A 23,448-nucleotide genomic window follows, 5' to 3' on the forward strand; every position below is an offset into this window, starting at 1 on the left:
GGGAATAACCTGTTTGCCTTCTTGAACGTGCTGCAGAGGACTTTCTTGTCCTTGAATTGCCGGCTTAATAGGACTGCCGACAGTCAGGCTTTGATGATGTCAAAGTGTAATCGCTTCAGAACACTCCACCACAACCAGGAAGAATGTGTGTGTGTTTGAAAGTGTATGTGTGTGTGTGTGTGTGTCTGCAACATAAACCAAAGAGTTAAAAAGAGGAGGGTTAAAGCAAAACATCAGGGAGTCAGGTGGCTGAGCGGAGAGAGAGAGAGAGAGAGAGAGAGAGAGAGAGAGAGAGAGAGAGAGAGAGAGAGAGAGAGAGAGAGAGCAATAAAGAGAGAGAAGAAATGTGAGAGAGGGAGGTCTCCAAGCGGCCTCGTCTCCCCTCGACACATAAGAAATGCGTTCAGAATGAGCGGAGAGGAGAGACCCGCATTCGGGGCCGGGGGAGAGGCTCTCCTGAGGTGTGTCAGCTTAGCCCCTCAGCCCATTGACAGTGTCAGTCTGCCAGCGGCCCCAGGGAGCCTATCTGCTCATCACTCCATCCTGGTGCCTCTCACTGCCTGCTGCATACCGCCAGCTCCTCAGAGCTGAACCCCTCCCCTCACCGCCACCAGCTCCCCGTCACACTCCTTGTTCTGGAAGGAGGGGAGGGGGGTTGAGCTGGGTCGTTCTGTGGTTAACCAGGTTTAGCTTTTTGGGGATGTTTTTGAGGATGTCTATCGAGGATTCCTGGTCATATTCTGAGACGAGGAACGACTCCCCACGTGTTGCGCTGTTTTACCACCCGGCCGCGCCTCATTTCCTGTCTCCCTCTCCTTCCACAGGAAGTCCAGTCAACCTGACATGCCGGGCCTTCTTCGGCTACAGCGGCGACGCCAGCCCGCTCATCTACTGGATGAAGGGAGAGAAGTTTATCGAGGATCTGGACGAGGAGAGGGTCCAGGAGAGCGAGATCAAGTAAGAGATCACTGCTAATACTCGGCCATCTGTAGCCAGGGTTTCCCACAGCACTTTGCAGCTAAGGCGCCCGCCTAAGCAACACACGCCTGCCGCCTTAACTACGTCGTAATCTTTTTTTTATGAGCGATATCCGCCGTGTTACTCTGTCCTGTTTTCTCCCTTACATTCCAAACCGTGACCAACGCCAGTCTCCCTTCTCTGCAGAACGCGTCTTTTTTTTTCTTTCTGCGGGAAACCCTGCAATCTGTTTCTGAACAGTGTCATGTTTGAGGATAATGTAGACCTTCAGGTTAAACATGATAATGTATGCACTTAGTAGATGTTTTTATTCAAATCAAAGGGTGGTATTTGAACCCGGGACCTCCTGATCAGCCTGCAAATGCTCCACCACAGAGTTGCATTCCTCCCCAGATAAAAAGTATTTTTGAGTATAAAATCGCTAGGCCTTCTGCTGTCAGGAATTTGAAAGTTAATCATTATGACCATTGTAAGTTGGTACAAAAACAACTTCATATTTATTCTAGTGTTTGTGTCCAAATACACAACAGTAAAATTATTTTTAAACAAAAAAATATTTTGGAGTCTGAGAAAAGTCTACAGATACAATTTGATACCAGCCTGGGAAGTAAGACTTGTTTCCAACAACAATGGAGGGTCCAACAGCGCAGTGACAGTCATCTGAGAACCATTCAAGCCCAGTTAGCAGCCACACCTCACCCTGAGGTGTGGCTGCCACACCTCACCAGGCCCTCACCCTCCTAGGGATATACGCAGCTTTGCATTCAGCAGCCAGGATATTTCCTCCATAATATCCATAAATGTTTAATACAGTTTTTCAATAATTCATGTTATCATACATTCTTTATCATGGCACAGATTGTGTGTATGTGTCTGTGTGTGTGTTTGTGCAGAACAGAACACAGTCATGTTTCAGAAAGCGATTCATTGCTTGGCCTACTTGGTTTGTGTGTTTTATGTTCTAAAGTGAACCTGGAAGAGGAGGGCAGCACTGGGTACAGGGGAACTCTGGGAGTTTTGGTGCCCTGATTTGTGGGCATTTAAAGACACTTGTTGCCTTAGCCCTGAACACACACACACACACACACACACAAACACAAAGACACACAAATACACACATTCCCAGGCACTGTATAGGCTTATGGTCATGGATTCCGTTGGCTTGACAAAATGCTAGCTAATGAAAAGGTTAAATCCGACACGGGTGGCCCAGTCATTGACATGACATTTGAAGGAGCTACAGATATTCTCTGTTAGCTGAGCCACCAGGCTGAACACGCTCACTGCTGGGGAGGACATGGACCCAATTAGACCAAGGAGGAATCCATGACAGGGGGAGGAGCAGGAGGAAGAGAGGAGGAGGAGGAGGAGGGGGAGGAGGCTAGCAGAGTGAAGAGATGGAGAGGGGAGGAGGAGGAAGAGAGGAAGAGGAGGAGGAGGAGGAGCAGGAAGAGGAAGAGGAGGAGGAGGGGGGAGGCTAGCAGAGTGAAGAGATGGAGAGGGGAGGAGGAGGAGGAGGGAGCCTAGCAGAGTGAAGAGATGGAGAGGGGAGGAGGAGGAGGAGGAGGAGGAGGAGGAGGAGGAGGAGGAGGAGGGAGGGAGGCTAGCAGAGTGAAGAGATGGAGAGGGGAGGAGGAGGAGGAGGAGGAGGAGGAGGAGGAGGAGGAGGGAGGGGAGGCTAGCAGAGTGAAGAGATGGAGAGGGGAGGAGGAGGAGGAGGAGGAGGAGGAGGAGGAGGAGGAGGAGGAGGAGGAGGAGGAGGAGGAGGAGGAGGAGGAGGAGGGAGGGAGGCTAGCAGAGTGAAGAGATGGAGAGGGGAGGAGGAGGAGGAGGAGGAGGAGGGAGGGAGGCTAGCAGAGTGAAGAGATGGAGAGGAGGAGGAGGAGGAGGAGGAGGAGGAGGAGGAGGAGGAGGAGGAGGAGGAGGAGGAGGAAGAAGAGAGGAGGAGGAGGGAGGCTAGCAGAGTGAAGAGATGGAGAGGGGAGGAGGAGGAGGAGGAGGAGGAGGGAGGGAGGCTAGCAGAGTGAAGAGATGGAGAGGGGAGGAGGAGGAGGAGGAAGAAGAGAGGAGGAGGAGGGAGGCTAGCAGAGTGAAGAGATGGAGAGGGGAGGAGGAGGAGGAGGAGGAGGAGGGGGGAGGCTAGGGGGTCATTCCTTGTGTTCAAAACCATTAGTGATAGTAGCCCTGCCTCTCATGATGATGGGACTCCTTCACTCTCTCCAGACTGAGAGCTTGGAGGAGGGAGTGTCTTCATTAGGAGGGTGTGCCTCTGGGCCTGTCAGTCAAGGGTCCCCAAAGACTATTGGTGGTTTGTTGCACTTGATTGTCGTCAGTCGTCCAGTCACGTGCCTGCATGTGTCAGCTCTGAATCGACTTCTGGTTTGACGCACATGCGATTCCGTGAGGACCTCTCCCGTGTTTCTCTCACCACACATCTCAAACACGTGTGTGTGTGGCTGATCTCTGCAGAGCCATGTGTGTTAAACATCAAGGGTGTCTGTGCTTTTTCATCTTGTTCCAAGCACACTCTGCTTGTTCTGTCCCCATCGCTCACATACACACTGTCAGGCTTCACACACGCACACGCACACACACACACACACACACACACACACACACACACAGAGCTTTGACTGAAAACTATCTCTCACTCTTAATCTCATTTTAGTTTTTCCTCCACAAACTCTCTCTCTCTCACACACACACACACACACACACATCAGCCTAAACATACTGAGCAAGCTGTGCATCCAAACTCTCAAACTCAATATTTGTCTTCCTAACACACACACACACACAGAGAGAGAGCACACGCGCCCAAAGCCTTGACAGACAGCCACTACAGATCCCTGCTCCCTAATGACGCAGGGAGACATTTAAAGCACACAGAGACAGATTTGACCCGTGATGATTCCCCCCCTGTCTCTCACTCCCATTAAGAACATGTAAGGCTGGGACACGCCTGGCTGGATGGGCCCTTTAAAAAGCCATCAGTGGAGATCCATCCTTCAGCCTCACGGCCCTTTGTCTGCCTGGCCCAGCAGACTGTGGAGAGGGATGGGGAGGGCCTAAAAGCTCCGGGGTCCAAGACAAGGAAGGCTCTTCCATTAGTCACACAGACGCACGCCGCTCACCGCCTGGCCTGTTTGCCATGGAAACGAGCGAGACGGCGAACTTAAATCATATTGTTAGTGTCTTGCGAGCCTTATAGGGTGTAGTCAGTGCAGACGAACCAACCAATCTCAGCGGATCTATACGAGCTGAAGGTTGCATGGCGACAGAGGAGTCTAATTCTTCCTGGTTATCCGACGTAATCTGACAAAGACGAAGAAAGGTTGAACTCGCTTTTGAAATGTGGAGAAGATCAGGCTGGTGATCCACCAGACTTGACCCCCTCGTTGATTATAACGCACCCCTCACCCCTCCAGTACTGTGCTGTACCTCTGCCAGTCCACAGAGGTGATTGGGAGTGGGGACAGGGGGCACACTGTAACTTACACACCTCCCCCACCCTGCTGCTCCACAAGCACAGCTCTGCTTTCGACACTGGGGGTCACATGATCGTAGCAGAACCCAGAATGGAGGTCTACTAACGTGAACAAAAGAGATTATTCTTTTTTCCATTTGCTGTGTTTCTTTCTTCGTGCTCCTCCATCTACACAGGGATTAAATCCCTTCTGCCACACATCGAGTACACCGCTGCCACTGGAAACGCTTTCTCCAGCTAATTATTTTGCCCGTTATCTGTATCAGTCCCTGTCCTTCCCTTACTTGCACAGCCTGCCCTGTTTAACAACCCGCTCCAGTTTGCAACCACCTCCCGCTGTTTGGCGTGTACTCAAACCCAACCAAACCCAGCCTTCTCTGAGCGTGTGATCGGTGCTTTAGGCCAGGGTGTGGCCTGGCTGCTTGTCCGGTCTGACCCAGCCATAGGTGGAAATCCCAGGGAGGGGACAGGGGGGACACAACCCCCCCATTCTGGGAAAAATAGGATTTGTCCCCCCCAATAAATCACTGTAAACATAAGGACATTTCAATAATATTAATAATATACATTCACGTATTACAATGTAGCAATGTAACGTGTGTTACAGCAGTAATTTTGGTGTCCCCCTCAGGAATTGCTCTTGAGAAAATGTCATATAATTGTCCCTCCCCAAAATTGCTAGCAGATTTGGGCCGGTCTGATCCAGCTGTGTTGCCCTGGGCTGCAGGACTATCCGGGAGCACCTGGGAGAGCAGGAGGTGTCTGTGTCGCTGACGGTGGAGGCGGTGGAGGACGGAGACCTAGGGAACTACTCCTGCTACGTGGAGAACGGGAACGGCAGACGGCAGGCCAACATCCAGCTGATCAAGAGAGGTAGGGCACACACAGAGGTTACACACACACAGAGGTTACACACACACACACAGAGGTTACACACACACAGAGGTTACACACACAGAGGTTACACACACACAGAGGTTACACACACACACACACACACAGAGGTTACACACACACAGAGGTTACACACACACAGAGGTTACACACACACACACAGAGGTTACACACACACAGAGGTTACACACACACACACACAGAGGTTACACACACACAGAGGTTACACATCATTTATTTAAGGACTTTTCTCACTATTCTCACAATTCTCTCTCTGCTACCGATCACTTCCAGAGTGCTTTATAAAGGCTTTGTGTCAGTGTGTGTGTCTGTGTGTGTGTCAGTATGTGTGTGTGTGTGTTTGTGTTTAGTAATATTTGGTGGTTATATAAGCGTTGATGTTCTTTCCGTGTCCAAAAAAGTTGTCTGTGGTGAATATATTTACATAGTAAGATTTTACCTCTTTTAAGCTCGCTGCAATTCAGTTGGCTTTGATGGCTGGCCTCTTCAATTTCAGTTGGGATATTAAAGGATTTATACCGAGCAGAGTATCTTCGAATAAACCACAGAAGATTAGGCTGGCTCTGTCGGTATTGAATCAACTCCAAAAATCTATTTTTCCCCACTTTTTCGGCCGAGAAGTCCACCGTTGTTTTTGAAGACTTCTAATGACTGTGATTTCAAACGTCGGTCACATCACTGCAAATTGTCGTCAGTGGCTCTACTCTCTCGGGGAGGAAGGAGGCGGAGAAAGAAATGCTTTTGGTCCCTCAGAAAATTGAGCATGTAATTCTAGATGAATTGGATGTTTATTTTTAATTTTTTAAACCTATGTCATTAAACGCGATTGCACTCACACGCGCGTGCGCACAGAGGAGGAGGGCGAGGCAGTCAAGCGGAGGTGCGATACAAAGTAGAGGCTAATAAGATCGGCGATGCGTCTATGGTGGAACAAACAAACCGAGCACCTCCTAGTCTGTGCTCAATTAGCTCTTCCCACTTACCACTACATGTACATAAAACCACCGGTCTCCTCAGCTCTTTGAAAATATGTAAAGTTGATTTAAATTTAGGTCGCTCTGTTCTGTTTATTTTTTTGCCGTTGATCACATGTAGTCTCCAGTGAGAAACCAAAGAGTCAACTAGCCTCCTCTAACTGCTGCAGAGAGACCGCCCCCACAAGAGACGCTGAAACAGCCGCTAATTAGAGGATTTGCCCTGAATTCAAGAACAAGGCATCTTTGAAGATGCTTTCAGAAGTCCTACCTGTTACATTTTTCACTTAATTTGTGTGTGAACACATCTTTTCGATTATCCCTGGCTAGTCCATGTTGATCTATCGCTAGTCTCTCTCGCAAGTCGGAACTTGAGCCATCTGAGCTGTTTAAACAGCTCTGGGATTGTGCGCGTGTTCGCGTGATTTTCATGGATACAAATTGTTCAAGGACCACAGAGGCTAAAGATTAAACCAACCACGTTATTTCCCTCTGGTTTGATTATCTATTTATTGCGCAGTAGAAGCGACAGGAATGTGGTCTGAGGAGGCGTTAAGGCCCGTCTTCTTGTGTTCCTTCCAATACAGCACCAGCGGCATCATGGCCACCTGCACCTTTTGAAAGCGCTTTTGATAATTGTTTTGATTATTACATCGTCGGGAACAGCGTCTTTCTATAACAAGTTATTAATGGTGCCTTGGCAGACTTTTAAGGTGGTACCTGCAGGGAAGGTTTTCACTTATCAAACGCTGGCCTCGCGCTGCGTTGTCTCTACAAGAGAACGATCATTTACTCGGTTTGGGGCGGTAAATTGTGGCAACGGATGCATGAAATGTGACCGAAAATTACAGAGAGCCGTGAAGCACAAGGAAAAAGAATCAAGGGTGTCTACAGGCCTTGGCTTTGATGGAACTTGTTTTTTCCTGTTTGTGCTGTGTGTGTGTGTGTGTGTGTGTGTGTGTAGAGGCCTAGGCCTTGAGTCACAGAGGCTGGAGAGGCTGTCTTACTTATCCTTGTAATTCAGAGGGTTATAAAGAGGTTTGTTTGTGTTCTTCTTAAAAAATGTTCCCAGTTGGACGCCTGCTGTTCAATCTTAGTTGGAGATGGCAACATGGCGGCTTACCTCCACCCCAGGCTCGACCAGCAACCACACGCTGTTATAGACACACACAGACGAGGAAGGCCAGGAAGCACCATTACAGCTCCATGGGAACGATGACTAGCGAGGCTGCCTCGCCACCCGTTGTCGGTAGACTACAGGCCCAGAAGAGAAGAGGAAAGATGGAGAGAAATAGGAGGAGAGTTGGAGGAAAGGTGGGGGATAGATGGTGGGGGGTGGGGGGGGGGAGGAGGAGCTGAATGAGAAGGGAGAGATGATGTACTGCCAGATGTCTTGTAGCTCTGTCAAATCTATCGCCATGTAAGTGAGGAGCAGTCCCCCAGCAGTCAGGAGATCATTTGTCTTAATCTGTCCACGTTTAGCGGGGGGGGGGGGGGGGGGGGGGCAGGAGGGGGGCAGGCAGGCCTCCTCCATGTAATCTGAGATGCGTGAGAGACAACCGCTCTGATAGGTAGAGAGGGGGGGATCTGAGAGGGGGGAGAGCGGGGATAACTGGTAGGAGTGATGTTTCAGGAGGAGGGGGTGCAGGAGGAGGAGGAGGAGGAGGGGGGGTGTAGCAGCGAAGGTCGTATCTGGACAGGCGTGATGAAGCTAGAGCTGGCCGTGCTCGTTGGGTTTCTGAAGACATCGTCTTTTATCAGCCGGGCTGTCCGTTACCCCGGGCGACGGGGGGAGACGTGACCAGTGTGTCCTGGTGATGGATGAGCCGGACGGCGGGGCCAGCCCAGCGCACGCTCCTCATTAGTCAGCCAATGAGGTGTGACCACCGAGGGTTTGAGGGCCACATCTGACAGGATGGTGGCCCCTCAGGAGGAAGTCGTGTAGCTTTGGGGTGGCTACTCCTACAGCAGGCTACTGAGGTGACAGGGCACAACCTGGACGACTGTGGAACAACTGTTCCATGTCTTTCTCAACGAAGGCGTCCAGCCTCGGAGCAGGGACGCCTCGGAGCAGGGACGCTGCGTTTGGGAGCCGGCTAACATTGCTTCCACTTCTGGTTTGCAAAGAGAGATTAGGGATAATGACTGTCTCTATTCTGTTTCCTTCCTTCTTTCCCTCCCCCCCTCTCTCTCTCTCCCTCCCTCTCCCCCCCCATCTCCACCCCCCCCCCCCTTCTTTCTGTCTCCCCCCCTCTCTCTGTCTCCCCCCTCTCTCTGTCTCCCTCCCTCTCCCCCCCATCTCCACCCCCCCTCCTCTCTCTGTCTCCCCTCCCTCTCCCTCTCTCCCCTCGTCTCCACCCCTCTCAGCAGAGCTCATGTACACGGTGGAGCTGGCAGGCGGGTTGGGGGCCATCTTGTTACTTCTGCTGTGCCTGGTCACCCTGTACAAGTGCTACAAGATCGAGCTCATGCTGTTCTACAGGAACCACTTTGGCAGCGAGGATCTGGACGGAGGTGAGACAGTGTAACTGTGCTGGACTCAGTGTGTGCACAGCATCTATATATCCAGATATCTACACCTACATACTATAACACTGTATCTGTATATGCTACCAGATAGTGAGATTTTTCTACATGGTAACATGGTAACATGATGGTAACATGCCTATCACAAACTGTGCAGTATGTTGCTTGAAGTGAGATGAATCCCATATTAGTAACAGGATGGTAAATTACCTCTCATTCAGTACACCATATGGTATATGTAACAGGGTGGTAACATGCTTCGTATGTATATTGCATTTTCATATAGCTCTTCTGATTTATGCAAGGATGTGATAATCCTGTTAGAACTGATGGATGAAGGATTACTGGACACAAGAGATCAGGAGATCAGCACCAAGGATTGTAATCTTCCTGGGCTAAAACGGTTTGCATCGCCTAGACACTGGGCATGATTGCAGCCATCCCAAGTTTAATAACTGTAGAAATCGAATTTGCGTGGACGAGTTAAATAATCGCGAATGAGTGTGCATGCATCAACCAGGACCAAGTTTTCATTTGATTTCCCTTAATGAGTCTCTCAAATGCTGCGTCTGGAATGAATTGAGGGGAAGGAGATGACTTGGAGTGGTTTGACTCAGGGTTGCAGTGTGGAGAGGGTATCATTAGAGCAGGAAGGTAACCTATCCTCCTCTCCCCCTTCGGCCAGTCAACCCTTTCAGCCAACACCTCCACCCTACCCATCTCTCTCTCTTCTCCTTTTACAGTCCTCGGTTTACCTTGATGGTTGAGACATCGGACATTTCAATAAAAGCCATTACTCAGGGCCATGTGGGACTTGAGTCTGGAAAGCAGGGCTTTACAATAATAGATGGCTTCAAGGCAGATAAAAAATGTCTGCACACAGGAGACTGCGCCCTGAACTTAATGCCTAACAGCATTGTCTCCTTTAATTGTGCCACCTGAGTGAATGTAGGGAGAAGGAAACAGATTTTCAATTTGCTCTCGCTATAAAGGGATCAGTTTCAATAAGGCCCAGACGATGGCCCCTGCCTCCCTAAAGACCACGGCTACTTTTCTAGACGGTCAAGCGATTACACTGCTCTTCAAACGCACACCGTCAGCGGTACACACACACACACACACACAGTGGGCACAGGTCACAGGTTTTATAGATCTTAAAATTACATATTTCTTCTGACGCTGTATGACTGATTCTGGTTGTGTAAGAAAGTTATAGTAAATAGTCATGACCAGAATGTGCCTGCACTGTACTGTTTTTCTACTGTACTGTACTCTCTCTCCCTTTCTCCTCCTCTCTCTCCCTCTCTCTATCTCTCACTCCCCCTCTCTCACTCCCCCCCCCCTCTCTCTGTCAAACACACACACAGGAAGACAGAGTTTAATTTGCCTTTAGTTCTTCTGAGACACAACACATTCTCCTCTTTCTGAGTCAACTGAAGCAGAAAGCTACATTCAACACTGGATCCATCGCCATGTCTCATAACAACGTTAAGATTTTATTTTAGTGTGTCTCAGACTTATATACCAGAAGTAATTGCATCTCCAACAAACTTAGAATGATCATAATCATGCCTGCATCTGGAACATCGAGCCAACATTTCCTTCAATCTTCTATTCTTTTGTCGGTTCCTGATGTACGTTTAACTGACGTTTTTTTGATGCTTCCCTGAAGCGTTCCCTCCGAGCTGAGCAACTCTCCCCTCCCAGAGAGGTCCACAGGTCACCTGTCTCTCCGTGGGCAGGCTAAGCGTATGCATCCGGCTGCGCACCACGCATCAGTCATGCCTGCCCCTTCTGACGAGTCAGAGTGGGCTGGAGAGGGTTGGAGGAGAGAAGAATCAGAATCAGAAAGGGATTTATTCGCCATGAAAGTTTGCACAGACAAGGAATTTGCTTTGGCAGGAAGGTGCATACAATAAACATATACCTAAAATCTAAATATGTGGACTAACTATACTAATGGTACATAAACTAGCAGTACTAAGTGGGATAGAATAGAATTAAATATACAGAGAGAGAGGGAGGGAGGGGGAGAGAGACAGAGAGAGGGAGGGAGGGAGGGGGAGAGAGGGCGGTAGGAGAGAGAGGGAGGGAGGTAGGAGAGAGAGAGAGGTAGGGGAGGGAGGGAGGGCTGGTGTGGATGCAGGCTGGTGGTTTCTGCGTCCTCCTCCTCTCATTACGCCTCACTAGACCCTGGAGAGGAAGTTGGGAGACTTCAGGACATAGATTATTCCGCCCTCAGTTCTAACCTCTTACCTGCTCTCTCTCGCTCGCACTCTCACTCTATCTCTCTCTGTCTCTCTCATTCCTCCACCCCACGAATCAGTGAATCATTCCTACTGAAATAGATTCCAATCTGCCCACATGTGGATAACTTAAAGTGCAGGGTTCTCTAGCTGAGAGAGACAGAGCGAGAGAGAGAGAGAGAGAGAGGGCTAATGGTTAATGTAGTCCATGCTTTTGAACGTAAACGCAAACGTGCTTGTGGGTGTGTAAATGGAGGCTGGCAGGTGTGATTGCTGTTCCTAGTCCTGTCCTGCAGGCCTGTTCTCAGGTGGTCTTTCAGAAGGTCCTGCAGGCCTGTTCTCAGGTGGTCTTTCAGAAGGTCCTGCAGGCCTGTTCTCAGGTGGTCTTTCAGAAGGTCCTGCCGGCCTGTTCTCAGGTGGTCTTTCAGAAGGTCCTGCAGGCCTGTTCTCAGGTGGTCTTTCAGAAGGTCCTGCAGGCCTGTTCTCAGGTGGTCTTTCAGAAGGTCCTGCAGGCCTGTTCTCAGGTGGTCTTTCAGAAGGTCCTGCAGGCCTGTTCTCAGGTGGTCTTTCAGAAGGTCCTGCAGGCCTGTTCTCAGGTGGTCTTTCAGAAGGTCCTGCAGGCCTGTTCTCAGGTGGTCTTTCAGAAGGTCCTGCAGGCCTGTTCTCAGGTGGTCTTTCAGAAGGTCCTGCAGGCCTGTTCTCAGGTGGTCTTTCAGAAGGTCCTGCAGGCCTGTTCTCAGGTGGTCTTTCAGAAGGTCCTGCAGGCCTGTTCTCAGGTGGTCTTTCAGAAGGTCCTGCAGGCCTGTTCTCAGGTGGTCTTTCAGAAGGTCCTGCAGGCCTGTTCTCAGGTGGTCTTTCAGAAGGTCCTGCAGGCCTGTTCTCAGGTGGTCTTTCAGAAGGTCCTGCAGGCCTGTTCTCAGGTGATCTTTCAGAAGGTCCTGCAGGCCTGTTCTCAGGTGGTCTTTCAGAAGGTCCTGCAGGCCTGTTCTCAGGTGATCTTTCAGAAGGTCCTGCAGGCCTGTTCTCAGGTGATCTTTCAGAAGGTCCTGCAGGCCTGTTCTCAGGTGGTCTTTCAGAAGGTCCTGCAGGCCTGTTCTCAGGTGGTCTTTCAGAAGGTCCTGCAGGCCTGTTCTCAGGTGGTCTTTCAGAAGGTCCTGCAGGGGTTTCAGTGAGAGGTGGTCTTTCAGAAGGTCCTGCAGGGGTTTCAGTGAGAGGTGGTCTTTCAGAAGGTCCTGCAGGGGTTTCAGTGAGAGGTGGTCTTTCAGAAGGTCCTGCAGGGGTTTCAGTGAGAGGTGGTCTTTCAGAAGGTCCTGCAGGGGTTTCAGTGAGAGGTGGTCTTTCAGAAGGTCCTGCAGGGGTTTCAGTGAGAGGTGGTCTTTCAGAAGGTCCTGCAGGGGTTTCAGTGAGAGGTGGTCTTTCAGAAGGTCCTGCAGGGGTTTCAGTGAGAGGTGGTCTTTCAGAAGGTCCTGCAGGGGTTTCAGTGAGAGGTGGTCTTTCAGAAGGTCCTGCAGGGGTTTCAGTGAGAGGTGGTCTTTCAGAAGGTCCTGCAGGGGTTTCAGTGAGAGGTGGTCTTTCAGAAGGTCCTGCAGGGGTTTCAGTGAGAGGTGGTCTTTCAGAAGGTCCTGCAGGGGTTTCAGTGAGAGGTGGTCTTTCAGAAGGTCCTGCAGGGGTTTCAGTGAGAGGTGGTCTTTCAGAAGGTCCTGCAGGGGTTTCAGTGAGAGGTGGTCTTTCAGAAGGTCCTGCAGGGGTTTCAGTGAGAGGTGGTCTTTCAGAAGGTCCTGCAGGGGTTTCAGTGAGAGGTGGTCTTTCAGAAGGTCCTGCAGGGGTTTCAGTGAGAGGTGGTCTTTCAGAAGGTCCTGCAGGGGTTTCAGTGAGAGGTGGTCTTTCAGAAGGTCCTGCAGGGGTTTCAGTGAGAGGTGGTCTTTCAGAAGGTCCTGCAGGGGTTTCAGTGAGAGGTGGTCTTTCAGAAGGTCCTGCAGGGGTTTCAGTGAGAGGTGGTCTTTCAGAAGGTCCTGCAGGGGTTTCAGTGAGAGGTGGTCTTTCAGAAGGTCCTGCAGGGGTTTCAGTGAGAGGTGGTCTTTCAGAAGGTCCTGCAGGGGTTTCAGTGAGAGGTGGTCTTTCAGAAGGTCCTGCAGGGGTTTCAGTGAGAGGTGGTCTTTCAGAAGGTCCTGCAGGGGTTTCAGTGAGAGGTGGTCTTTCAGAAGGTCCTGCAGGGGTTTCAGTGAGAGGTGGTCTTTCAGAAGGTCCTGCAGGGGTTTCAGTGAGAGGTGGTCTTTCAGAAGGTCCTGCAGGGGTTTCAGTGAGAGGTGGTCTTTCAGAAGGTCCTGCAGGGGTTTCAGTGAGAGGTGGTCTTTCAGAAGGTCCTGCAGGGGTTTCAGTGAGAGGTGGTCTTTCAGAAGGTCCTGCAGGGGTTTCAGTGAGAGGTGGTCTTTCAGAAGGTCCTGCAGGGGTTTCAGTGAGAGGTGGTCTTTCAGAAGGTCCTGCAGGGGTTTCAGTGAGAGGTGGTCTTTCAGAAGGTCCTGCAGGGGTTTCAGTGAGAGGTGGTCTTTCAGAAGGTCCTGCAGGGGTTTCAGTGAGAGGTGGTCTTTCAGAAGGTCCTGCAGGGGTTTCAGTGAGAGGTGGTCTTTCAGAAGGTCCTGCAGGGGTTTCAGTGAGAGGTGGTCTTTCAGAAGGTCCTGCAGGGGTTTCAGTGAGAGGTGGTCTTTCAGAAGGTCCTGCAGGGGTTTCAGTGAGAGGTGGTCTTTCAGAAGGTCCTGCAGGGGTTTCAGTGAGAGGTGGTCTTTCAGAAGGTCCTGCAGGGGTTTCAGTGAGAGGTGGTCTTTCAGAAGGTCCTGCAGGGGTTTCAGTGAGAGGTGGTCTTTCAGAAGGTCCTGCAGGGGTTTCAGTGAGAGGTGGTCTTTCAGAAGGTCCTGCAGGGGTTTCAGTGAGAGGTGGTCTTTCAGAAGGTCCTGCAGGGGTTTCAGTGAGAGGTGGTCTTTCAGAAGGTCCTGCAGGGGTTTCAGTGAGAGGTGGTCTTTCAGAAGGTCCTGCAGGGGTTTCAGTGAGAGGTGGTCTTTCAGAAGGTCCTGCAGGGGTTTCAGTGAGAGGTGGTCTTTCAGAAGGTCCTGCAGGGGTTTCAGTGAGAGGTGGTCTTTCAGAAGGTCCTGCAGGGGTTTCAGTGAGAGGTGGTCTTTCAGAAGGTCCTGTAGGGGTTTCAGTGAGAGGTGGTCTTTCAGAAGGTCCTGCAGGGGTTTCAGTGAGAGGTGGTCTTTCAGAAGGTCCTGCAGGGGTTTCAGTGAGAGGTGGTCTTTCAGAAGGTCCTGCAGGGGTTTCAGTGAGAGGTGGTCTTTCAGAAGGTCCTGCAGGGGTTTCAGTGAGAGGTGGTCTTTCAGAAGGTCCTGCAGGGGTTTCAGTGAGAGGTGGTCTTTCAGAAGGTCCTGCAGGGGTTTCAGTGAGAGGTGGTCTTTCAGAAGGTCCTGCAGGGGTTTCAGTGAGAGGTGGTCTTTCAGAAGGTCCTGCAGGGGTTTCAGTGAGAGGTGGTCTTTCAGAAGGTCCTGCAGGGGTTTCAGTGAGAGGTGGTCTTTCAGAAGGTCCTGCAGGGGTTTCAGTGAGAGGTGGTCTTTCAGAAGGTCCTGCAGGGGTTTCAGTGAGAGGTGGTCTTTCAGAAGGTCCTGCAGGGGTTTCAGTGAGAGGTGGTCTTTCAGAAGGTCCTGCAGGGGTTTCAGTGAGAGGTGGTCTTTCAGAAGGTCCTGCAGGGGTTTCAGTGAGAGGTGGTCTTTCAGAAGGTCCTGCAGGGGTTTCAGTGAGAGGTGGTCTTTCAGAAGGTCCTGCAGGGGTTTCAGTGAGAGGTGGTCTTTCAGAAGGTCCTGCAGGCCTGTTCTCAGGTGATCTTTCAGAAGGTCCTGCAGGCCTGTTCTCAGGTGGTCTTTCAGAAGGTCCTGCAGGCCTGTTCTCAGGTGGTCTTTCAGAAGGTCCTGCAGGCCTGTTCTCAGGTGGTCTTTCAGAAGGTCCTGCAGGCCTGTTCTCAGGTGGTCTTTCAGAAGGTCCTGCAGGCCTGTTCTCAGGTGGTCTTTCAGAAGGTCCTGCAGGCCTGTTCTCAGGTGGTCTTTCAGAAGGTCCTGCAGGCCTGTTCTCAGGTGGTCTTTCAGAAGGTCCTGCAGGCCTGTTCTCAGGTGGTCTTTCAGAAGGTCCTGCAGGGGTTTCAGTGAGAGGTGGTCTTTCAGAAGGTCCTGCAGGGGTTTCAGTGAGAGGTGGTCTTTCAGAAGGTCCTGCAGGGGTTTCAGTGAGAGGTGGTCTTTCAGAAGGTCCTGCAGGGGTTTCAGTGAGAGGTGGTCTTTCAGAAGGTCCTGCAGGGGTTTCAGTGAGAGGTGGTCTTTCAGAAGGTCCTGCAGGGGTTTCAGTGAGAGGTGGTCTTTCAGAAGGTCCTGCAGGGGTTTCAGTGAGAGGTGGTCTTTCAGAAGGTCCTGCAGGGGTTTCAGTGAGAGGTGGTCTTTCAGAAGGTCCTGCAGGGGTTTCAGTGAGAGGTGGTCTTTCAGAAGGTCCTGCAGGGGTTTCAGTGAGAGGTGGTCTTTCAGAAGGTCCTGCAGGCCTGTTCTCAGGTGGTCTTTCAGAAGGTCCTGCAGGGGTTTCAGTGAGAGGTGGTCTTTCAGAAGGTCCTGCAGGGGTTTCAGTGAGAGGTGGTCTTTCAGAAGGTCCTGCAGGCCTGTTCTCAGGTGGTCTTTCAGAAGGTCCTGCAGGGGTTTCAGTGAGAGGTGGTCTTTCAGAAGGTCCTGCAGGGGTTTCAGTGAGAGGTGGTCTTTCAGAAGGTCCTGCAGGGGTTTCAGTGAGAGGTGGTCTTTCAGAAGGTCCTGCAGGGGTTTCAGTGAGAGGTGGTCTTTCAGAAGGTCCTGCAGGGGTTTCAGTGAGAGGTGGTCTTTCAGAAGGTCCTGCAGGGGTTTCAGTGAGAGGTGGTCTTTCAGAAGGTCCTGCAGGCCTGTTCTCAGGTGGTCTTTCAGAAGGTCCTGCAGGGGTTTCAGTGAGAGGTGGTCTTTCAGAAGGTCCTGCAGGGGTTTCAGTGAGAGGTGGTCTTTCAGAAGGTCCTGCAGGCCTGTTCTCAGGTGGTCTTTCAGAAGGTCCTGCAGGGGTTTCAGTGAGAGGTGGTCTTTCAGAAGGTCCTGCAGGGGTTTCAGTGAGAGGTGGTCTTTCAGAAGGTCCTGCAGGGGTTTCAGTGAGAGGTGGTCTTTCAGAAGGTCCTGCAGGCCTGTTCTCAGGTGGTCTTTCAGAAGGTCCTGCAGGGGTTTCAGTGAGAGGTGGTTTAAACTCGCTGTCTCTAACCCTCCTGGGGAACAGAGCTGCTTCTTGCTGTTGGGCAGCGAAGGCAGAAGGAGAAAAGGAGATAATAGAAAATCTGAGCATGGAGAAGACAGGTGTGAGAAATGGCCTGGAAGGGATAGTAGTATTCAGACGGCCCTGCTTCAGACGGCCCTGCTTCAGACGGCCCTACTTCAGACGGCCCTGCTTCAGACGGCCCTGCTTCAGACGGCCGTGCTTCAGACGGCCCTGCTTCAGTAGACGGCCCTGCTTCAGACGGCCCTGCTTCAGACGGCCCTGCTTCAGACGGCCCTGCTTCAGACGGCCCTGCTTCAGACGGCCCTGCTTCAGACGGCCCTGCTTCAGACGGCCCTGCTTCAGACGGCCGTGCTTCAGTAGACGGCCCTGCTTCAGTAGACGGCCCTGCTTCAGTAGACGGCCCTGCTTCAGACGGCCGTGCTTCAGACGGCCCTGCTTCAGACGGCCCTGCTTCAGACGGCCCTGCTTCAGACGGCCCTGCTTCAGACGGCCCTGCTTCAGACGGCCCTGCTTCAGACGGCCCTGCTTCAGTAGACGGCCCTGCTTCAGACGGCCCTGCTTCAGACGGCCCTGCTTCAGACGGCCCTGCTTCAGACGGCCCTGCTTCAGACGGCCGTGCTTCAGACGGCCCTGCTTCAGACGGCCCTGCTTCAGACGGCCGTGCTTCAGACGGCCCTGCTTCAGACGGCCCTGCTTCAGACGGCCCTGCTTCAGACGGCCCTGCTTCAGACGGCCCTGCTTCAGACGGCCCTGCTTCAGACGGCCCTGCTTCAGACGGCCCTGCTTCAGACGGCCCTGCTTCAGACAGCCCTGCTTCAGACAGCCCTGCTTCAGAAGGCCCTGCTTCAGTAGACAGTCCTTCTTTCCTGTTTTCCCTATTCCTGACTCTTTTTCACTTCCCCTCTCTCCAGTCCCCTCTCTTACCTCCCTGTGTCTCTTCCTTACCCTTCCCACTCCCCTCTCCTCACACCAGTCTCCCACCACATCCCTCCTCCTCCTCCTCTGTCCTGTACAGAAGTTCACCTCCCAGCTCGCCTTCTCCTCTCCGGTAGGTGGATGAGAGCTTGTGGTGGAGGAGGGATTGCTGCTTGATCCTCCGGCCCGGGGGGGGGGGGAGATGAACAGTGAGGCTCACAGCTCCAGCTGCTGTGTCGGCTGATGACTTTACCGGAGGGACAGACGTCTCCCCCAGGGGACACCCTCGCTCTTCTGTCTCTCCGCTCCGTGTCCTCCGCTGCCGACGTCGTCAGTTATTCCTCCTTCTCGTCCGGCATGTTTTTCATGCGCTTGTGGATCTGTCTCCTTTTCCAGTGTAGTGGGGGGGGGGGAGCAGGGGGTTACTAACCCAGCCTAATAGACACAGGTACTTCGAATTTGTTTGTCTTTCTTTCAAACCCTCGTCATTTTGGCATTATTACGTCTTGATTTAAAATCCCACGGCAAATCGTGCATTTCCCTATATACGACACACTCTCTCAACCTGAATCCAGAAGCCAGTCGTGCCGTGCCTACGGCATCGTGCCGTACCTACGGCATCGTGCCGTACCTACGGCATCGTGCCGTACTAGCGGTCACGCCACGCTGCGTCTCTGATCCTTCGTGACGTGGGGCAGAGGGTTGGACCTCTGTCTGTGTGTTGCTGTAACCAGGACACACTCGGTTCCTCTCCAGCAGGACACTCAAGGCGGTTCTTGTGTGTGGTTCTTGTGTGCAGAGAACAAGGACTACGATGCCTACCTGTCGTACACCAAGGTGGACCCGGACCAGTGGAGTCAGGAGACAGGAGAAGAGGAGCGTTTCGCTCTTGAGTTCCTGCCTGACGTTCTGGAGAAGCACTATGGGTATAAACTCTTCATTCCAGACAGGGACTTGATCCCCACAGGAAGTGAGTACTCCTCTTATTTCCGTACCCACAGTAGAATCCTAGTTCCGTGTGTGTGTGTGTGTGTGTGTGTGTGTATGCAAGCAGTGCCTGTGTGTATGCAGTGTGTTGTTTTTGTATCCATAACATTTTTGTCATGTCATTTTTTTGTATTTTTTTCTTTTAAATATTTGTTTACATTGTTTGGTCCACAAGTTGTTTGTGCGTTGTTTCTATGTGCTGCTTGTAAGTAAAGATCTCTCATCTCATCGTACATATCACATTACACACAGTGATCAGGTGATATACTGAAGACCTTAGCAACATGAGACCATGACATTCCATTGATCACAGTTTTGTGTGTGACGTTAGAGTTGGGACAGAGTACTCTTCTGTAGAGAGGACCCGATACTTCACACTCGTTTCAAACAGGTCTCATCTGTGCCCATGTTCAGGAGATGAGGGTCCTGTGTTGAGTCAGTGTTAGCCCTCGCATGACAGAGGCATCGGCCGTTTCTCTGCATGGATTTTGCATGTCGTACAGATCATCGTTTCAGACGAACACAACTTCTTTCTTTTTCCCTTTCATGTATTTCCTTTTCCCTTCGATTCGTCTCGTTTTCGGTTTTCTCCGTGCATTCCATCTCAAATCCTTCGCTTCCATTCATCTTCACGAACGCCATCTTTGCGTTCTGAAGCCTTTGATTGGCTCTTGGTGTGTGTATTATAAAAGGGACTGTTGTAATATGGGACAGGTGGCAGAGAGGACGATACAGACACAGTGGATGCTGTGCTCTCCCATCATAGGTTGCCTTGTTTTGACTGATTGGAGGTAGATCCAATGGCAATTTGGCTCCATTTTGGCTCCAAGGCTCGAACAGTTTCAATAAACGAGAACTGGCAAGTGAAGTGAAATGAAAAGGTGCGCCATGGTCTCGTGGATTGTGAACCCCCCCCCTCCCCCCCAGAGCGGGCGAGCAAATGTCTGTATGTTTAATAGATGAGATGAAGACATAAGCCTCTCCTTCCGTCCTGATGCCTCCAGTCCCATATTAAACTGGAATAAACTGCTTTCATCGCCATGAGAACAGCACAAGGGAGAGAGAAAGGAACACAGATGATCCCAGTGCTCTGCTAGTCCCTGTGAAGTCCATATTCTATATTCTTTTGATGCATTCTTACTTCTTCTGAGTCTACCGATCATACTTTGAATGTTGAAATATCTATGTTTAGGTTTCACCAATGATCATTTCCAGGATGATACAAGACTTCTTAGAGGTACAATTTCCCCGGCCTTCAACATTTGTGTCAGTCACCAACACTACCACAGTAGAGAAACCTGGCTATAGCTCTTTATTTTACTGTGTTTTTCCCACTGTTAATTAACTTCAATTACGGCATAACAATTTACACTTGTCATTATTCACTAATAATTAAGTCCTTTGCTGATCATCGTTCGTAAATGATGAGCAGAAGTACAAGTTTAGAGATTGGAAGTACAGGTTAAGTGTTATCATAATCGTACTCTAACCGTAGACTAGCAAAGAGGCAATTTAGAGGGTGTTAATGTGTGTGTTGATGTGGTATTGCTAAGTCACCCTGTAATTGTCTATATGGTATAATAATGTGCTACCAGCCCAATGGTTTAAGGTCATACTTTAAAACTCCTGAGAGGAGAAGTAGGAAGAAAAATTATAAACTGTCCATGAGAATCATTGTTGAAGCACATTTCCCCTTCATCCCATCCACACTATCAGGGAAGCCCAGATGAATATTTAAAAACACTTTTTTTTCTCTGACAGCGTAGAACCACACTTTTTGAATTTATTTTTTTTAAGAAGAGATGCTGTTCTCCACAGAGTAAGACCCAGATCCAGCCAAGCAGAGATTGACTCATCATCTGGAGGGGAGGAGGAGGAGGGGAGAGGAGGAGGGGAGAGGAGGAGGGGAGAGGGGTGTTCGGTATCGGCCCTTAATCAGCTTCCTCCCTGCTGAGCCCCTAGGCTTACGCAGCCTGAAGGCATGAAAGCGAGAGGCCATTTAAGTTTGTTCTCGTAGGAGGGAGATTTGAAGAGAGAAGAGACAGAGAGAGGGGGGTGGCTTGGGGGGGGGGGGGGCTATGTGGTCAGCCTAGAGTGCAGTGCACGCATGTATTACAGAGGTATAGTAGATACACACACACACACGCGCACGGGAGGTGCTTATACATGGGTTGGAAGGGGGAAGCCTAGTTAACTTGCTGTACCTGTGGTGGAGGAGCTAGTCTCTCTGTTTCCACCCTTGACCTGGCTAACAGCAGGCATCAACGGCCTCTCTCCCCTTCTGACATGGAGGACTAGAGGGAGACGGGGGAATGACACCCTGCTCTGCCATGCCCACAGACACAAACACCTTGTAGGGCGTATTTACAGACGTTCAGCACAAATAGTCGGCCACGCGATGTGGAGAGGAAAAATGCCTCGCAGATTTCTTTTGTTCCCTTTTGTGGCATCCCACACACACACTGTCAAAGATCAATATTTCAGATACATCACGAATTAGAAGCAAATCGCGTGGGAATGAAAGATGAGACTATTGTGATTGGTAGCGAATTAAGTATAGACGTGTTTCTGTTCCGTAGCCTCGTCCTTCACTTAGCCAGACAGGAAGTAGCCTCATCCTTCCCTTAGTCAGACAGGAAGTAGCCTCGTCCTTCCCTTAGCCAGACAGGAAGTAGCCTCGTCCTTCCCTTATCCAGACAGGAAGTAGCCTCGTCCTTCACTTAGCCAGACAGGAAGTAGCGTGAACGTCTGTGGGGCTGGATCGTTCGACACATTCAACTGATGATGTTGTGTGTCTGTTGTGTTTGTCTGTTCTTCTCTCATGGTCTGGTCTCATCTGAGGTGTTACTGTTGGTCTTGAACACATTCAGCTTTGAAATCATCTGTTAAGCCCTACCCTTACCTATGTTCTATTTTCTCTCTCTCTCTGTCTGTGTCTTACCTCTCTCTCCCTCTCCCCCTCTCTCTGTCTGTGTCTTACCTCTCTCTCCCTCTCCCTCTCTCTCTGTCTGTCTTACCTCTCTCCCCCCTCTCTCCCTCTCTCTCTGTCTGTGTCTTACCTCTCTCTCCCTCTCTGTCTGTGTCTTACCTCTCTCTCTCCAGCCTACATCGAGGACGTGGCCCGCTGCGTGGACCAGAGCAAGCGCCTCATCATCGTCATGACGCCCAACTACGTGGTGCGTCGCGGCTGGAGCATCTTCGAGCTGGAGACCCGCCTGCGGAACATGCTGGTCACCGGGGAGATCAAGGTCATCCTGATCGAGTGCGCCGAGCTGCACGGCATTATGAACTACCAGGAGGTGGAGGCGCTCAAACACACCATCAAGACCCTGACCGTCATCAAGTGGCGCGGGCCCAAGTCCAACAAGCTCAGCTCCAAGTTCTGGAAGCAGCTGCAGTACGAGATGCCCTTCAAGCGCATGGAGCCCATCATCTCCCACGAGCAGGTGCTGGACGTCAGCGAGCAGGGCCCCTTCGGCGAGCTCCAGACCGTCTCCGCCATCTCCATGGCAGCCGCCACCTCCACCGCCATGGCGACGGCACACCCAGACCTGCGCTCCACCTTCCACAACTCCTACCACACCCAGATGAGACAGAAACATTACTACCGTAGCTACGAGTACGACATCCCGGCCTCCAGCACGCTGCCCCCGCTCGCCTCTCTGGGCAACCAGCACACGTATTGCAACATCCCCATGACTCTCATCAACGGGCAGCGGCCACAAGCGGTCGCCAAATCGCCTCGAGAGCAGAGCATCGAGGAGGCGCACGCCAACAACGCCATGCTGCCCCTGCTGCCCAGGGAGACCAGCATCTCCAGCGTCATCTGGTGACAAAGCCGGCGCGGGGATAGGCTCTGGTCACGCAGTGGGTAGCTCACCCACAGGTATAGCTCTGTCAGCTGTGGCAGGAGAACCCTGATGGCACTAAATGCTGCTGTTGATTTTTTTGCACCAGGACACCACAGGGCGACAGAAACACAGGACACTTGGGTGTCTGTTTGTTTTTTTGAAGGAGAACTGTTGTTTGAAAATAGGAGAACAGCGAAGAACTTGATAGGCTTGGTGAAACATGCCTGTATAAAGATTCACGGAAACACATACGTTCACATACACAGAAACTGGAGGTAAACAGGGTCTTGTACATATGCTTTCTATTTCTTTGTAGCATCATGTTTGTTTTGGGTTGTTTTTGTTTTTTCGTTTCAATTGAAGACGTTTTTAATCATCCGATCTTTGGAGTCGGTTTTGACTTCCTGTTTTTTGTCAACTTGTTTGTTTCTACTCGAGTTTGAAAGTGATTTGCTGGTCTGTGAGGTTTATTGGCTGAACTATTGTAACTTTTATCTCGACTCGTTGACAGGTGTACTTTAACACGCTTTTTGTTTGTTGGTTTTAGTGTCGTAGTTTTTGCGGCATTAGAGGAAGAGTTGAGGTTGGACCAGTACGATGTCATTTGTGTCAGACCTCCGGAAAGGTCATCTGGATGGGAACTCGTTTTCTAGGGGCACTTCAAACACAACTAGATTATGCAAACAGGAGGTCGGAGAGGTCTAACAGGACGACCACACACAAGGCTGGTGCTAGACTTCTCACAGTCATCCACCAAGTGTGAACGCTCGCAACCTAGCGATTTCTCCATTTTTTCTTTTTTTTTTTTTTGCTATAGCTTAACAGATCGATATATCACCTAAAAAAAATCTATGACGTGTATTATTTTATGAGGAGGTATATTTTTGTAACAAAAAGATATTTGCTTGGGAATACATATGTTTCACATTTCATTCCACTAATGAAAGAATAAGAGAATACGTGTATTCTCTTCACTGTTCTGCTATGTTGTTCTATATAGAGGTACTATGTGGAATTACATCGCCAACTGAGTATTTCACTCATGTCTTATCTGAGTCTAAAGATAAAAAATATAAATGATGTGATGTCTTTATCCGAGTTCTAATCATTGCCAAGTGGGGTAAATGTATTTTTGTGTTTAAGAGACGTTACACACCAACAAGTGTACATAGTGACTCTTGTATGACGCCAATGATATTAATGTATTTCACTCACCATAATAGGAATTACTGAAAATGTCATTGTAGTGCCTCACTGGATGA

At 50.7% G+C, this 23,448-nt stretch overlaps 1 protein-coding gene across 1 annotated transcript in view; it reads left to right on the plus strand.

The window, feature by feature from the left end:
* LOC136966436 (interleukin-1 receptor accessory protein-like 1) overlaps positions 1-22,168 on the plus strand; it is a 167,526-nt gene extending 145,358 nt beyond the window's left edge. Inside the window, exons 7-12 of the mRNA XM_067260944.1 lie at positions 825-957; positions 5,193-5,338; positions 8,722-8,868; positions 18,148-18,318; positions 19,528-19,572; positions 21,438-22,168. Coding sequence (XP_067117045.1) covers positions 825-957; positions 5,193-5,338; positions 8,722-8,868; positions 18,148-18,318; positions 19,528-19,572; positions 21,438-22,168 — 1,373 coding nt within the window. The remainder of the gene's footprint in view (positions 1-824; positions 958-5,192; positions 5,339-8,721; positions 8,869-18,147; positions 18,319-19,527; positions 19,573-21,437) is intronic.
* The last annotated feature ends 1,280 nt before the right edge of the window (positions 22,169-23,448 follow it).

This window comes from Osmerus mordax, chromosome 22 (assembly GCF_038355195.1).
Source record: "Osmerus mordax isolate fOsmMor3 chromosome 22, fOsmMor3.pri, whole genome shotgun sequence".
Lineage (NCBI taxonomy): Eukaryota > Metazoa > Chordata > Actinopteri > Osmeriformes > Osmeridae > Osmerus > Osmerus mordax.